At 39.4% G+C, this 17018-nt stretch overlaps 2 protein-coding genes across 3 annotated transcripts in view; both read left to right on the top strand.

Moving 5' to 3' along the window:
- LOC131251692 (uncharacterized) overlaps positions 1–15075 on the top strand; it is a 26795-nt gene extending 11720 nt beyond the window's left edge. The window contains exons 5-16 of one of the 2 annotated variants that reach the window (XR_009174016.1): positions 3445–3515; positions 3608–3704; positions 3803–3933; positions 4222–4392; positions 4486–4803; positions 5615–5659; positions 5791–5831; positions 6481–6571; positions 6677–6875; positions 7389–7520; positions 13587–14379; positions 14610–15075. Coding sequence is in view for 1 of the 2 variants with exons in the window: in XM_058252578.1 (XP_058108561.1) it covers positions 3445–3515; positions 3608–3704; positions 3803–3933; positions 4222–4392; positions 4486–4803; positions 5615–5659; positions 5791–5831; positions 6481–6571; positions 6677–6875; positions 7389–7520; positions 13587–14328 (2038 nt within the window). In the remaining variant the exon portion in view is untranslated. Of the gene's footprint in view, positions 1–3444; positions 3516–3607; positions 3705–3802; positions 3934–4221; positions 4393–4485; positions 4804–5614; positions 5660–5790; positions 5832–6480; positions 6572–6676; positions 6876–7388; positions 7521–13586 lie in introns of both variants that reach the window. The other variant, XM_058252578.1, reaches the window with a different exon arrangement.
- LOC131251693 (uncharacterized) overlaps positions 14691–17018 on the top strand; it is a 12579-nt gene continuing 10251 nt past the window's right edge. The window contains exon 1 of the mRNA XM_058252579.1: positions 14691–14825. The gene's annotated coding sequence lies outside the window, so the exon portion shown is untranslated. The remainder of the gene's footprint in view (positions 14826–17018) is intronic.

Raw genomic sequence — 17018 nt, 5'->3', positions numbered from 1 at the left:
TCGAGGTAAGCTCGACTCGACTCGAACCACTAGCTCGACTCAAGATTGACTCGAAAGCTTTGGCAAACAAGCCAAGCTTCAATGTTGAGCTCGAGGGTGAGCTCAAGCTCGAACTCGAGTATAGCACGGACGAGTCAAGCCGAGCTTGGTCCAGCTTGACTCAACTCGGCTCGATGTACAACCCTATTTATATTCTTACCATTGATTAAGTTAATGCAAATTTTTATTTACAATGTAGTGATTTATACTCTTTTGTTGTTATAAACTTACAATAGCCTATAGTAATAAATAAAATTCATCATTTCATATTTAAATTACAATGCTAAGTTCCTATATAAAACTATATTGCATACACAGTTTATGTATTGGAGTGATGCACATGATCTTGCCCCTAGTGTGCCACATAATGGAGGAAGTAGCATACCTCATACCCATTCTCGTACCACCATGTAACTCTGGTATATGCTCCCATACGGTTGATATATAGAGAGTTTAGTAGTATTTTGACTCTTTACTTCAATTACTTATTTGATTAGTCTTTTATGACAAGTTGATGCTGGCCTAATTGGTGCGAACCGACAACACAGAGCAAAGAATGATGGTTGGCTAGCAAAGGGCACCTAGCGGAGACGCACTAGGAGCTTGGAGATGGTCCAATTGGAAGGAGTCACAGGAAGATCAAAGTCCTCTCACACTCACATAGGAGTTGAGAAAAGGAAATCTCAAAATTTTTATTAAAAAAAATAAATAATACCTAGGGTTTTCTATAGGAGCCTATTTATTAACAATCATCAAAGTTCTTCTCCCACGTAACCATTTTTCATCTTCTGGAAATAAGGAGGAGACCTATACTCTCTACCAATCGTAATCTTTGTCTAATCCTAAGGACTAATGAGGAAAGAGATTTAAAACAACTAAAATACTAAGAAATAACTTGTAAAAGGAAAATCGTCAAAGGGGTTGTTTGTAAGTCAGGTGTGCTTCGGAGAGGAAATTTGGACGGCCACCTTGGTAGAAACACGTTTCGTGGATGAGGAAAAATTATTTCTGTGTTCTAGCAATAGGATCACCTCCCACGGTGGACCTTTAGACTCGTGTAATCTTGGCGTGCTCGAAGCTTGGGCCCGTCTGACAGCTTGTGATCATATGTCAGGGACTTTCCAACTTTTCAAGTCCAATGATCTTGCGAGGAAGGTGGGTTGTAGGCTAACCTTATCCGTTGGTTGGCTCTTATATGAAATTTGGCTATGTTGGCAAGTATCTCTTGGATCGGGTCAGTTCCATTGGTTGTGCAGGACCTGGATGTTTGCATCATTCACCTCGGGTTGGGGGAAACTTTGTTTGAGGTTGTATCGACGTACGACCTTGATAAGAGTTGGTCATTTAGTCCGTTTAACTTTGACATGTTTGTTCCTTTAAATATGTTGCATTATGATGTGGTGTTCTTGATTGACTTGCCATCGTTGCAAACGGTCCTTGTTGAATTCCATAGATCTAACCATTGATTCTTCCATCCAACTTGTAGCAATCCCAAGCACGCATGCAAATGTAAGAGTGTCAGATGATCTAATTGTTGACTCACTTATAATTGCACAATTCAACTTATCAACGGTCGGTTCATTAGGAAGTTCCTTTGTCTCTACGAGCTACTCATTATCTGCATCCAACTCATCTAAACAGATAGGGTCAAAGAAACCAGGCTTTTCTTTCCTAGTTTGGAATCGTTCTCGCAATTTTTGATTGTATTGGACAAAGACCAAGTTGTTGAGCTTCTGTTGCTCTAGGCGATTCCTTTTCTTGGTGTGAATCTGCATGAAAGAAAGCGCATTTGGCATTACCTATTTAGTTAATTAATTCATCTTACACTAAGGACCAATGAGAATGACATTAAAACAACTAAAATGCTAAGAAATAACTCATAAAAAGGACGGAAAATCATCAAAGGAGTTGTCCATAGGTCAGTGTGGTCTGGAGAGGAAATTTCGGGCGGCACATGTGGTAGAAACATGTTTCATGGATGTGGAAAAACTATTTCCATGTTCCAGCAATACGACCATCCCACGCAGTGGGCCTTCTTCTAGACTCGTGCATTCTTGGTTTGCTCTAAGCTTGGGGCCATTTGACGGCATGTGATCATATGTCGGGAGACTTTTCAACCTTCCAAGTCCAATTATTTGGTAGGGGAAGGTTGGCCGTAGGCAGTTTTTATCTGTTGGTTGGCCCCTGTCTTCTAATTGGTTACGTTGGCAGGCCTCTCTTGGATTGGGTCGCTTCCACTGATAGTGGACGGCCTTGATGTTTGCATCACAAGTTTGAGACAATTTTGGAGAATTCTATGTGGGCTTGTAGGTTTTTACCCTCGACTCTTTTATATTTGGTGGGACTTTGTATATGGTAAAAAAAAAGTCACGTATGGGTTTATACATATTTGGATCTATGCTCTCTAGATTCAAAAGTGGTGGTGTATGTCTATATGCTCTAGGTTCAATATCATCCTTGGTGCTTCGGCCTCGTTGATTGAGAGGAATAAGTGCATTGCCTCACTCATCAACTGTTATCATGACCTCTCTCATTTATAAGGGGTAAAGCTTACTGAGATGAGAAAAGAAAGATACAGAGGTTGAGACTAGCTTTCGAGCTTTCTACTCCTAGGCTTCCGTCTAAGGATAGCGGGTTGGGTCAATTTCATTTGAAATGAATTGAAATGGGTTAGGCAAACCTTTAGCTGACATTATTTACCAAACCACCACATAGTATTGTTCGATTCACAGAGATACATGATGGAAGTGTCTTTATTGTCAAAATAAGTGCTAAAGGATCACATCAGATTTCTACATTCCCATCAATTTGATACATCTTCTTCGAAAGAAAGGAAACCTTTTCATTATTATTCATTATTGTAAAAGTAAATTTTTGTTAACCGGTTTCGGTCCCTTCTTTCCCCCATATAGATATGAACATAAGGAACTATTTTTAGTGCCACTGTAATTTTGAAACCGAACGTGTAAATGCCCCTCAAAAGTAAGTAAATACATCCAAAACATATGAAATGCAGTTAGTCCTGCTTTGGAACAAGCTATTATCATGAAAATTGGTGAATACAACCAACTATCATTAAGAATTTCATCTTTGGGACCAAAAACAGGCATGAGGTGGAATACCACAGAGAGAGTGAGTGTACCTAATAAAAAAGTAGTTTTTGTAATTGGCACATATTTTACTAAACCACCCATAAGAACCATGTCTTTGTTGGTGCACTTAATAATGAGTATGGGAGCCACAATGAAGTCTGTGTACAGTATGCTGCGAGATAGATATCACCACATTCTAGAGTTGTGGAAGAGATGATGCACTCACCATTTGCTTGTTTCTATTATATCTATATCTATAAATATTTTTTCTTTTGTAAACAAGCATGAGTATAATTGATATATTTTGATTTAGATGCTCTGAGCCATCCATTTCGAGATGTCAAAATATTGAACCAAGTGATGTCAGTGAGGCTATTTCGAGAGGTAACCATTGCTGCTGCTTTTACTGTGAATACATTTTGAGTGATCCAAAGTTTTCATGCTCCACTATGATTTCGTGCTTTTGTCTACATCAGGAATTGTCAAGAAGCATTGTGATGTGGATAATGGTGTTGAAGGCGAGTTGCAAGTGAAGTTACAATCGAAAACAGAAGAAAATAAAAAGTTGAATGAGTAAGAATCTTTCCTGGTCATTTTCTTGATTTTTGGATCAATGGTTTCCAATGATTTCTTGGTTCTCCATGTTTGTTGTTTCTATGTTACCATTATAGAGAGGTAGATACCAGCACTCCAACAATGCCGAACACCGATTTGCCTGCTGAACTGAGGTGCTCTCTTTGCAACACGATTTTCAAGGATGCCGTGATGATACCTTGCTGCCAACATAGCTTTTGCAACAAGTGTAAGCCCATTCATTAAAATCCAATCCAGTCTCTCTCCTTCTAAGATACATGGTATATTATGTTATAAAGACCACAATTTCAACACTAATAATATCTAATGGGAGTGAAAGTAACTTTTTGAGTGTTGGAGAGCACAAAAGGGATAATTTCCCCCCTTTTTCGGTAACTGCAAAATTTATGGTAATTTTGATAATTTTCTGATGTTTTACAAATATAAACAGACTTCATTAAGTTGTTCATCATTATGTGTGGCATTTTTATACCTTGATTGCAATTTCTTGCTGCAGGTATTCGTTCGGTATTGGTTGAAAAGGCGAAGTGCCCCAAGTGTTCTTCAACCAAGTGCAGAGTAGATGACTTGCTGCCAAATGTATCACTCAGGCAGGCAATTGAGCATTTTCTTGAGTCTCAAATACTGATCAGTGGTTCAGACAACATTCTTCCTAAATATGCACCTGGTGAGATAAACTAGTAGTTTTTGGAGGAATTCATGCCAAAAATATAGTTAGGAATGATATGTATCAGTTCCTTTTTACCTTTCTGAAATTCAGATGGAGAATCCGGGATTCAAGCGAAAGAGGCATCTTGTGCCATGTCTATCCCCCAACGAGAACCACTACTGCCACACTCTCCCACCGCGACAGGGAAAGGATCCAACCAAGTTACGCCAGAATCTGCATATGAATCGCGGGCCAGAAATACTGGAGTAGCTGCTGGTAATGGTTCGCGTATCATTCATTTGAATACGGGCAAATCTGTGAAATCAACTCCGTCCTTGCACAAGATAAAACCAATACAAAGTGGAAATGAAAGAGATTCAGCTGCCGATCAAGCAGGCTTGAGACTGCCTGTTGATTTTCAAGGCGACTGTAAGCCATTTAACTTTCTCTGCTACAAAATGTTTACCTTGACTGACATGGTGTGCTCTTTTACCGTCTGTTATTCCTGCCTTATATTATTAATGTTAGGTACTTTATGATAAAAACTATTATGATTAGTTGATGCATGTCAGTAATGGTTGGATTAGTTTCCTATCAAGTTATTCTGTAACGGTAACAGTGGCAATAATAGCCACCACTGTTACCTTTATGATATGAGTTGTAACGGCCAAAAAACCTGTATCTGTTCTGTAACGTTGAAAAAAAAACCGAAAAACCTATGTTTGCCTCATAACAGACCATTACGGGGCTGTTAAGACCTTTACAGGGGGCTTAACAGGCCGTTAACGGCGGTTACAGGTTATTTTTCCATAGCGGCCGTTACGGCCTCGTAACGTAAACTGTTGCCACCGTTACCTTTACGTAACGGCCTTTACGGCATACCATGTTTCCTATGCTTTTCTGCCTCAAGTAAGAGACATATTATTTCTGTTCATTTCCTAAAATTTCTGCCATAGTGATCCCCATGAATTGTTATAGATCTTGAAATTTGGATAACCCATCAGATAAATAACTACCGCTTAAAGTGATCGAAGAAAAAGAATTCTTTATAAACATTAGAGGGCTTAGTTATACCTTGTTGCCTGATGGTCACAACAAGTTTATTTTCACTGATGCAGCATGAGATGATGATGATATTTTGCTGTATGTATTGATTTTGGAAGTATTATATGATACTCGATAAAAAAGAAATGCCATTTTTTGGTTGATGCCTTTGTTTTTGCATTTTTTGTTATGCCAGCAAATTCAGCTAGCAGCAAGAAGAAGGGACTGTGGGTAAATACAGGTAAATCCCTCGACTGTTGTTTTGCATTGTATGGTTTATGAAATCACCAGACTATTAAGAAACCTCTTGTAGAAATCTAGTTTATGAGATTATGTCTTTTTATTTTAAGATGAACATTTTTTATTTGCCAGATGGAAGTGGAAGTTTCATTCCAACAAGTAGATACAGAAAGGTATTTTTTTTTTTCAGTGCAAGTCCTCTCTATAACTGATTGAAAATATAGATGGTACTCTTGTTTTTTGAAATATTAAAACTGCTTTTAAACTGATTTAACAAACATTCAGTATATGTCCGCACTTATTTTCTTCCAGGCTCCTCACCCATTCTTTAATCAACCTGGTTAAGCAGTTCTATGATGACCTAAGTGTGAGAACTGTCATTTATGTGGTATCAAGCCCCCCCCCCCCCCCAGTAAACATCCTGCACAATTCACAGAGTTGCTGGGGTGTGTACAGTTGGAGCGTGGCTCGAAAATCACACTGATTGGAGAATCCTCCTATTTGGTGCCGAATCAATAGGACTATTAGAAAGAAAATGGCCATGACCCACTCCAATGCATGAAATCAGATGATTAAGATCATCCAATTGAGTGATTTTTGGGCTATGCTCACCATGATGGGTTGCACAATTTTAGTATCTAGGTTGGCGTGGATTGTGGATGAGTTGCTTGAATTTATTACCTAGTGGCAAATACACACTTGAATTTTAGCCTATAATGTTTCTCAGTGGCTAATGTTAAAATGGCATGCTGTTGGTTTCTATGATTTCTTTAACAATTCTCTGTGCATGTGAGATCCTTATCTATCTGTTTTGGTAAACAGGGGGACCGCAACTGTTACATGTGTGGTTCTCCAGACCATTTGGTAAGGGACTGCCCGGCAGCTTCTAGTCCATACTCCATGCTTCAAACAGGTAAATAGATTGTGCAGATGTTTGAGCTCTACCTACATAATTTTAGTTAGATATACTTGGAAGTTTTCAGTCCTTTGAGCTCCTTCCTGCATTGGTGTTTTTCAGGAGATGGTGTTTTTCAAGGAGGCATTTCAGCATATGGGCCACAGTACTGGCAAGGACCTTCATTACCTCATGTTAGGCCTTTTGCAAACCTATATGGTGCACCTGGAATGATGCCCTTTGATCCCACCATGGTGCCAGTCACACCTTTTGCAGTTCCTCCTTATATGCCATCAATGTATGCTGGCATGCCGGTACCCTGGTGAGATTTTTCAGTCCACATTCCGCCTTGTTTCTGGTTATACTCCCTAGTGATGAAAATGGCCAACATACAATTTACAGTTTGTGTCTCAATAATCAAAACTGGCATTACATGTTTAGAATGGACCTGATTTCTGTGCCTGTTAGGTGGCAAGATCTGAAACATTCATCTGGTATGTCCTACCACAGAGGGTACATAGATTAAAGATCACACTGGTCGGTTGATTCTAACTGATCAGCTGCCAATAAATGGGTACTAAAGGCAAAGAAGAAAATCATAAACGGTTCCCATAACGGCTGAAACTCCCATATGCAGATCTTGGATCTTCCGACCTGTGTGATCTTTTGAAATGTAGGCCAACAACTGTAATACCATGGCACCCACTGAACAGTCCTGATTTTGTACAAGGCTCCAATACGTGAGGTTTTTGTATTTGGGTAAACAACTATTTCTGTGATGGACACAATGTTTTCCCTCTTAGAATTGGAAGTTCTCATCAAAAGCATTTTTCAGTGGATTCATGAGGATGGGAGGAACAGTGCCTCCAATGATGGCTGGAGCAGAACGCCCTCTTAGTCGTGCAGAGTTTATGGAACTTCAAGACAAAGAAAGGAGACGCAAGTTTTCAAATGAGCATCTGCAGAGGTAATTTATTTGTGCCTTTGAATATTTAGTACATCTCTAGATAAGTTGGCATTTTTTGAAGAGTTGATGCAACCCAAATTAGTGATTACTCATAGTGATTTGAGAATCGAATTGGATTGTAAAATCGTAACGCAAGCAAGCTCCCCCTAGGTTTTGAGCTAAGTAAGGAGGGATAAGAGTAGAGTTTTCTCTTTCAAACAGGTGCGGACTACTCTTGCCTTGCTACACGAGCCATCCTGAGGCTTGATTAAAAAAAAATAAAAAAAAATCTCTAGGTTGATCATCGTCTGAAAGAAATCGGTTCTTGCTTGGTGGGATTGGTCCTGCATGATGGTGTCTTGATTGCTAGTATATTGCACATGCTTCAGTCTTCTCCATTCAGCGATTTCTGTCAGCAGAATTTCACCAATGGCCATCCTCTTTTCCTTCGACTTTAAGATGGAAATCGAGTTTGATGATGACTTTGTTCTTGGGCCACGTCTCTTTTTAAAAATTGATAGCTTTTGTGTGATGGAGGTTTGCCTGAATAGGGGTGTCTAGATTCCTCTGTTTGGCATCCCATCCTTGGGAGAAATGGGTGGCAGACAAGGTATTCCGTAACGGTAACGGTGGTTGTAACGGTCACCATTGTTATCATTATGATACGGACTGTAACGGCCCCCATAATGGCTGTTGCGGTCTCTCTCTCTCTCTCTCTCTCTCTCTCTCTCTCTCTCTCTCTCTCTTTTAAATTTAAAATAAATAAATAAATCTAAAAAGCCTGTATCAGCCCTGTAATGGATTACGGGGTCGTTACAACCTTTACGTGGGGTGTAATGGGCCGTTACGGGAGCTGTACTGGTTGTTACGGGTCATTCTTTTCGTTATGTCCGTTATGGCTATTACGACCCCGTAACGTGTAACGGTTGCCACCATTACCTTTACGGCCCTGCAATGGCTGCTATGGCACACCGTGGTGGCATAAGAGAGTGGGTCGTGGTTTGTTACGGTGTTGTAGATCGATGATCTAGCCTTTGATAAACCATTCCTTATGTTTGTGAGAATTAAGGTTCTCCTGGGTGTAGAGGCAGAGTTGGGTAGGGTGTTGGAGTTTGGAGATCGGAGGGCTCTCTTGATCAATGTTTGGCATAATTGAATTGATCTCATTAATGAGGCATTGCATCATTTTGTTGTGACTAGTTGAAGGGCTAAGTTGGATGAACCCTAAAAAAGGGGCCTTGGATGCTTAGACACCCTTTTAAGCCAAACCTTAGTTCGTTTTGTGTAGTGGGATGTACTTCCACACACTTTCGTCTAATACCCCACCTAGTCGAAATTGGCGTTACAGAAGCCTAGTGCCAAAAACTGATCGGATTGGTTTTTGGCTAGTTGACCGACAAAGCAAGCAAGAAACCCCCATTTGCGTAGCTGCTTCCAGGTCCTAAGGGTTACTAGTTTTCTCCTCCTTTTGTGGTTAAGATCCTTGAGATTCTTGAAGGTCTTCCCATGCTAGATGGTGGTGTCCCACCAACTCCAGGTTTTTCTATGGATGAGGGTAAGGAAAGGATAGAGAGAATGGCGTGCTGTAAAGGCTGTTAGGTAAAGGTAACAGTGGTAACCCTTACACATTACGGGGTCATAACGGCCGTAACAATCGTTATGGAAAAAATGACCCGTAATTGCCGTTAATGGCACGTTACGTCCCCTATAAAGGCCATAATAGCCCCGTAATGGTCTATTATAGGACAAACACATGTTTTTCATACTTTTTAATCAAATACTACCGGGTAGATACAGATTTTTCAGGGGTTTTTCAATAAATAAAAAAAATAAAAAAGAGAGACTGTAACGGCCGTTATGGGGCCGTAACAGCCGTTATGCCCCATATCGTAAAGGTAATAGGGGTGGCCGTTACAACCACCATTACCGTTAAGGAACACCTTGATAGAGAGGGGCATTCTAAGTGGAGAGACCAGGGCCCACACAAGTTCATTGTGTGGAATGCCTTTTGTGGGCACATTATTAGGAGTGTAGGTCAATTGGATGCGTGTTAGATTAGGTGGTTGAGTTGGAGGACAGACTCTGTGTGTTTAAATCTATCTAAGGTGATTAGCTCCTCTCTTCAGAGAAGTGTCCCATCCGTTGCAGTATTGGGATATGTGTCACCCTTAGAATTGCCCAGTTCTTCTAGGGCAGTTGTTCAGCTCCCAAGGGTTGTAGAAATACAATTCTGTCCGGTTACACGTTATGGGGAGAATAATCTGCTTGTGCGGGGCTCCTCTTCCAAAGAGACTTGCAGCACTAATGACTGTCACTTAAAACAGGTGGGACTCCTCTCCTCTGTTGATGAATCTTGACTTGGCAGGTGATTTCTCGTCTTTAGCCCTTACCAAGGTATTCCGTAATAGTAACGGTGGCCATAATGGTCAGTTTTCTCCTTGTTTGCCTATATTAGACAATGTTAGGTTGGATCTTCAAGGTGATGTAGCTGTGGTGATTATTCCACATCTCGAGTCATGCTCGGACTAGTTAGAAGCCGAAGAGGATGAGACAGCTTTAATCTCTGTTGTGGATCCGCATGCAGAGAGAGGGTTTTACATTGCTCTCCATGGGTTATGAAGCATATGAAAATTTTTGCTAAAATGTTGTGGGTCACAATCGAAGGGGAATTGGAAGATTTCATAGAAATCTTGTGTCGAATTGACAGTAGTTGTAATTTTGCTTGGACTTTGGTAAGACAAAGGAGACAAGGGAATTGCTTAGCCTCAAATTGTCAATAAATTATGATTACAAGATGGGCAAAAAGGAGAGGGGAGCTCGGCGGGGCAATCTATGGTTATCCAATGATTATTCTTTCTTAGAACATCAGGGGCTTGGGCTCAATCGATTAGAGAGCAACTTGCTATCAAGGAGTTGTGTGCCTGTAGATAGGTTGGATGTGTTGATGATCCAAGAGAACAAAACAAAAGAGTTAATATCGTTGATCTGATGAGGGTGTGTGGGATACTTAATCTCTCTCTCAAGATGGCGAATTCCATGGAGGATACCTGGTCGCTCTAGATTCTATTTGAAATTGTGGCAAGTGCGTAGCTGCTTCCAGGATTTCTATATGCAAAAACCAGCCCGACCCACTCATTGAGTGGACCACACTCATATTTCTCTATTTATCAATGGATAGACATTATTCTCTACCGTGTTGCCCACCTGATGAGTACATGTGGCTGATTTTTGCATTAGTGATCCTAATGGTGAAGGGTTGGGTGTCACATTCACTTTAGTAGGCCAGAAGTTATCCTATCCTCTAGGTGGACCTTAACTTGTGGTCCAATCGGTTGGACTTGAGACACTCTCTCTCTCTCTCTCTCTCTCTCTCTCTCTCTCTCTCTATATATATATATATATATATATATATATATATATATATATGTTCTTACCAGACTGATCCTTTTAGGGCCCACCTTGATATGTATGTGAGATTCACTCCGACCATTATATGTGTAATCCCATGTTAGGTTCTCTTTTCTCATGTTATAGTTTAGCTTTGGCTATGATTGAAGTTGGTCTGACTATTGTTCTTTGCTCTTTGTAATGAAGTGTTATTTTGTTATCGTTAAAAAAAAAAGAAGAAAAAACTTAGCACTTACTGTTTTCTCGGTCCTTCAGTAGCCACTTGTTGCTGTACTTCTATGCCTTGTTCAAACACGTCATCGCCAATTTCTAACCAAGATTGGTTAATTGGAAGAGCTTGGTAATCCCCTCATCATCTGAGTTGATATCCAATAAACATATCAGATTAAAATTTTGCTTCTCCATTTTCAAATTCTCTCTTACTCTTGAATTTCAAATTATATTTAACAAAAAACGAGTGCACGAGTCTCATTGCTCGAGCATCAACTTCTTTTATGTGAATTTACAAAAGTCAAATAAAACTGTAGAAATTAGTATGAGTACATTAAATAATTACTCGGAAAGAAATTAGCGCTACATGATATATAAAGAGCATTATAAATTTCATACTTGCTTAGAAGTGCTCTTGTTGTGCTCACAACTCGAACCACTGCACGTTAGACTCAATCCTAGTTGACGCTCATTGCAATTTGTGTGAGCTATCACCATTTAGTACTCCCACCAGATGGTTGAAACTAAAAACATGTGTAATAAGGTTGGAACTAAAAGCTACAGTTTATGATCAAAATCCAATTTTAATTTAAAAATTAGAAAATCAAATTTACCTAGTTAATTCATAGTCCCTGTCAAGGTAGCCATGTTTCTTGCAAAATGCCCCAGGATTTTCTGAATCTGTCCAATTGTTCATTAATAAGGATCCTTTCTTCAGTAGTCTTTGCAATCATATCTAGGTAGTAGGCAAGATCAGTCTTGATTTCCAATTTTCTGCCTTAAATGATTCATTAGACTAAAATCGAGGATGTAATTAGTATGCCGCAGCATGCAAAGGTTGGTTGAGTTGGCAATACTATATCTCATTGATGAGTTTCTAAATTGGTTTGTTCATATTCTTTGCATTTCCAAAATTTTCAACAATTCTTCTTAGGCAAAGTTCATTGCTTCATAAATATACCCCATTGCAGGAGGTGCCTCATCATCAACCAAGCAGAAAACCTTCACGTGGTGATGCTTCTTTGCATGCATGCACGATTTGGTGATTTCTTTGAATTCGAGAACCTTCTCCACCTTAATCAATCAATGAAGTTGTCTTTGTTCAAATGACTTGAGAATTCCTTGAATTTCTGCATTAGTTCCTTGTCACCCATTTTTGCCTTTTTGGATGGGACCATGGTGGGGCTGGGGACCTTCCTCAATGTGTCCTCATGCTCCAACTTCAGTCTCTAGATTCCCTCTATGCCGGAGCTCTCTTACTTGGTTAGTGACATCTTCTTAAGCCCAAGCTCACAATTTGCATTTAAGACCCACTGCTTAGGGACTCTAAGATATTTAAGTCACTAATGGAGTTGGCTTGAGAACAGTGTAATGCATGTATAATAAAGGAGGTGATTTTCCAACAATAAAGTGGCACTGGAAATTACGACAGATGCATAGGGAGATGAGCTGATTACATGGAGGCGAGACTCCAAGGACAGTTGTTGAGGCTGTGTAACTCAACCCATTATTCTTCTTTCTTATCCTTGTCTTTTCTTTAATTTTCTGATCTATCAACTATCACACAAATCCTTCTGCAATCCTGTACTGCCAGTCCTATTACTATTACTCATCTAACCCCAAAAAATAAAATTTCATCTTCCCCCTTAATCTGCAATGCAGCACTTGTATAGGAGATAGAGCAAGTTTTCGCCAGTTTGTTGTGGACCAAAAAAGTTTCTTCAGTAAAAATTTGGCTCAAATATGTCAATTTCGAGATATATCTATGCACTGCTTGAGGGCTATTCAGAGATCATTTTATTATTATGTGATCTACTTATATTAATTCTTGAAACTTCACAAACCATTTAAATCCAATTTTCCTGAAATTTAATTCCTCATTCCATGTGCTTGGTTAGAAGAGGATTTAGAACAGGGACTTTCCTGAACCAATGTGTACTACAGGAAAATGATGCAACAAAAGGCAACCTAACATTGGTTGTATTGTATTTGACTGTAATAATTTGTCTTGGCCCAGATCTAGTACAACTCTCAACGGTTTCTGTAGCCATAAATCCTATTGCATTGGTTGATATCTGTTGACTTTGTATACTATTCGTTGTAAATAAATGTTCTTTTCGTAGCGTAGATCCATCGTGGTCTTGAAACTATCTAATAATGGAAACTCATTCCTCTATGATCGCATCTGCTTGTGCAGATTCATATTTCCATTAAGGCAGTGTTTGGGCCTGTTGCCAAATCGTGGTTAGCAAGGCTTATAAAGCTAACTTAATGTATTTAGGGAGGTGTGGAAGTTGCAACCAGCATTAAGCTGGCTAGCATTTTTTATTTTTATTCTCTATCCACCATATATTGTGGTTGAGATAACAACCTTGGGAACTGCCATCACACGAACGCACACAAATGTAGTGCTAAAATTTTATCAAAATAAAAGTCTGAAGATTTACATTAGTTTTGGGTTTCCTTTAGGGAACTAATACATGATGGTGACGATGATTCGTCGGAATGCTACCGGTATGATGAGCCCCAAAGAAGATCACGTGACTGTAAACCTCTGTCAGATAGGGAGATGGCAGGAAGTGACTCTGAAGATAGTGGAAACTGGAGATTACGAAAGAAGCACCAACATGATAAACACTCAGATAGCCTCCCTCGTCAGAGGTCAGGTTTTGTATCAGATGATGAAGACATCCACTCTGTTAGTCGGAAACATGAGAAGGGTTCTCATTTCTCAGCTACTGGAAGAGACAGCAGCAAGGCCTATTACTCTGAGAAATCGAATGTGGAAATACAAGATACATCCGATAGCTCCAACCGCCACAGTAGAGATCGGCACAAACACCATCGGAGAAGTAGCTCGAAGAAGCATGGTGAACGAATCGAGCAATGTGGCAGTGAATCTAGCCGGAAGAGCCATCATCGGAGCTGGAAAGAGGTGTCCGATGATCGGAAAAGGGAAGAAACAGACATGAAAAAGCATAGCCGGAAACGTAGCAGTCACTCGGCAACTGGTTTGGTGGCACCGAGTTCATCTGGTGATCGGAAACGGCATCGGAAGGAGGAAGAGTCGCGTCACAGCTCCAGACACTCTAGGCACAAGGTGAAGTCCATGGACGATGATTTGTTGAGTGACAGATGGGAGATGGGAGATGGCTTGGATCAGGAAAACCAAGAAGACTATCATTATCATAAACACAAGAGAACCCACTAGAACTATATTTCAAAGGATGCATAAGAGCGCCTACAACAGATATCTTCAGAGGTAAATGTGTATATACATAGGCTTACGCAATTTATCCAATACCCTTCCATTTTCCTTTATTAAAATTGAGATATTTGTAGCAAGTCTGTTTATTAAGTCAGTTTATTAACTCGGTTTGTCTTCTTTTATTTCTATTGGCTTAGAAAGGGTTTATTAGGATATGGTCATCGTTTTAAACGCACCGTGGAGATTAAGATCTAATGTGAATTTGGTTGTTTTTGTTGATACAGATTTTGTAGAGATCTGGTGGCCCATTTGGACAGTAAACATCTCTGATTAACCTTTTGTCTTATTTCTCCGTTTCTAATATTTTTTCTGTCTTGATTTTGAGGTACGGAGGATATAGCAAACCCATGTTTTACCTGGGGGACCTGGTAAAATATTGGAATTTTGATGGTTTTAACACGTGGCCGTTCATCTCTTTCCAAAGATTGAAGCTGGTAAAGGTATGTTCTCTCCGTTATATTGTTTTACATAGACCAAAATGCTGTCCTGCTACATCATCTCATTTATTTCCCAGAAAACGGGGAAAAGAAAAAAGCTGCAAAACAAAACTCAGTTCTTTGTTTTTCTTAACAAGGATGATCATATGGACATTTGATGTGTGAATAAGTAAGACGTGAAGTCTTCAAATAAATGAATAAATAAAATAAGAATAAAAAGAAAACGAAAAAAAGAAGTGAGACCTTGAAGAAAGTATAGTGCCTAACGTAATTCCTGCTGTCTCAACAAGGACACACATATTTGTCATTTAGAGGCACGGCTTATTATACAACATCACATTTTTTGGTTCCTTATATTTCTATTATTATTAATTTATTTTGGGATTTTTGCATATAAATAATTAATTTTTAAGTTTGTTGATACTTTTTATTTTTTGATATTCGGTTACACAACTAACATATATCCTACAGATATATTTGGTATTGTGTTAGGACTTCAGTTGTCAATTCCATTTTTGGTTGGCAAATTTTTTTTTTCCTACTGTAATGGTATGCTTCGATTTTTGGCCATTTTGGTGTTCCATCTCAGAAAGGATGCGCTCTCTTTCTCAAAATATAGGGTTTCACATTCTTTAACCCTCCCATTCGACTGGGAGGCTTTTTTGATAAGTGCAATGCCCCACAAGGCATTGAGAGATGCAACGTAAAATGGCTAAAAGCTGGAAGGAAAAACGAAAAGAAAAGAAGCCTCGGACAACACTCTCAGACATGCACCAAAAGTTTGGTACAAGCAAAATAAAGTTTTGTTCCGGTTTCTGAAACAAATCATTTACTATTTTGGCTAAGAGGAAATGAAATTGATAGCTATTCCTAATTCAGGTTACTAATGATAACAGGGAAATCTTCCTCTTGTACTAGTCAAGCCATGTTCGAACTAACACAAAATCAAGCGACATTTCAATTCTTTCATCCATTCTTTTTATTTTCTTTTCCCCTGATAGAATTTAAAAAAATATATGAAAAGAAAAACACCACAGAAGCAGTCGTATCTTATCTCATAAAAATTGAGGTTATCCTCATGGTTAAATGCGATGCTAAGCAAGGAGCAAGTTGTGTCTTGCCTACTGAATGCATGAATGGCATTAAGAGAATCTCCTTCCACCAATGCATTCCTTCCTCATAATCCTGAAGCCCCTTCCTCTCCTGCTTCATTGGGTTGTCATTGCAGGCCCCTCCCACTAGGGCCACAATCCCACCAACCCAATCTCGGAGCACCTGGGTTGCCTGATAATCTGCCATCTAGAGGTTCCTCTTTTGCCTTCCCAAATTCCACTAGCTTCCATTCTCAACGACAGCTCTCAAATCTCTCAATTTTTCTGATGCCGCTGCTCTTGAGTTCCTTTGTCACTCCCGTCCACTGTACGATAGATAATTCTTGATTGTATCCCTTGCTAAAGCATTTGCATGTTTTGTGTTTTGTGCGTTCTATCAGAGTGTTTTGGTTCCATTTCACCACAGGCAGTATGTTCATTTGAATTGGCAGTACCAGACTGCAGTTTGTTCTGCTGGTGAAAACATAAAGCTGAAACTCACCAAGTTGAAGCTAAAACCCATAACTGGCAATGAGTTCATTTGAATTGTCAGAACTGTAGCTTTTCATATTCTCAATTCCCCCTTCTAGACTGCAGTTTGTTCTGGAGCTCAAAGCATAATGCTGAAACTCATAGAATCAGCTCAAAACTAGCCGAGTCAACTCAGGTCGCTCGAATTTCCGAGTTGAGTGGCATTGTAACTCAGTCTGCTTATGAATAACCACATCTCAGGCCGAGTCTTGGTAGTTTAGTAGACAGGAAAAAAGAAAAAAGAAAAAAAAAAAGTTAGAAACTAAGAGAAAAATGGTCTCTTGGTAAAAACTAGGCTTAAGGGCTTTTTCTTCCCCTCTTATTGTCCTTTTATATTAAACTAAAATAATGAACGGTAGTTATAACATTTTCATATTGGAAAAGCTTGTGTTCACTGCCCATTCTTACTGGTGTGTCCATATGCTTTTAGGTTAGTGGACTCAAATAATCAAAATTTGGACAGTCCAATTAGGTCAACCCCACTTTTCATGGGGCCACCAAGAAAAACTTATATTGATTGGAGGATGCTATCCTTCCAAACATTTACCTCTCTTTTTGTAACTATTGGTTTTCC

The sequence above is a fragment of the Magnolia sinica genome, chromosome 7, assembly GCF_029962835.1.
Source record: "Magnolia sinica isolate HGM2019 chromosome 7, MsV1, whole genome shotgun sequence".
In the NCBI taxonomy this organism is placed as follows: Eukaryota; Viridiplantae; Streptophyta; class Magnoliopsida; order Magnoliales; family Magnoliaceae; genus Magnolia; species Magnolia sinica.
The sequence above is the reverse complement of the archived record's forward strand: the minus strand, read 5'-3'. Positions and strand labels throughout refer to the sequence as shown.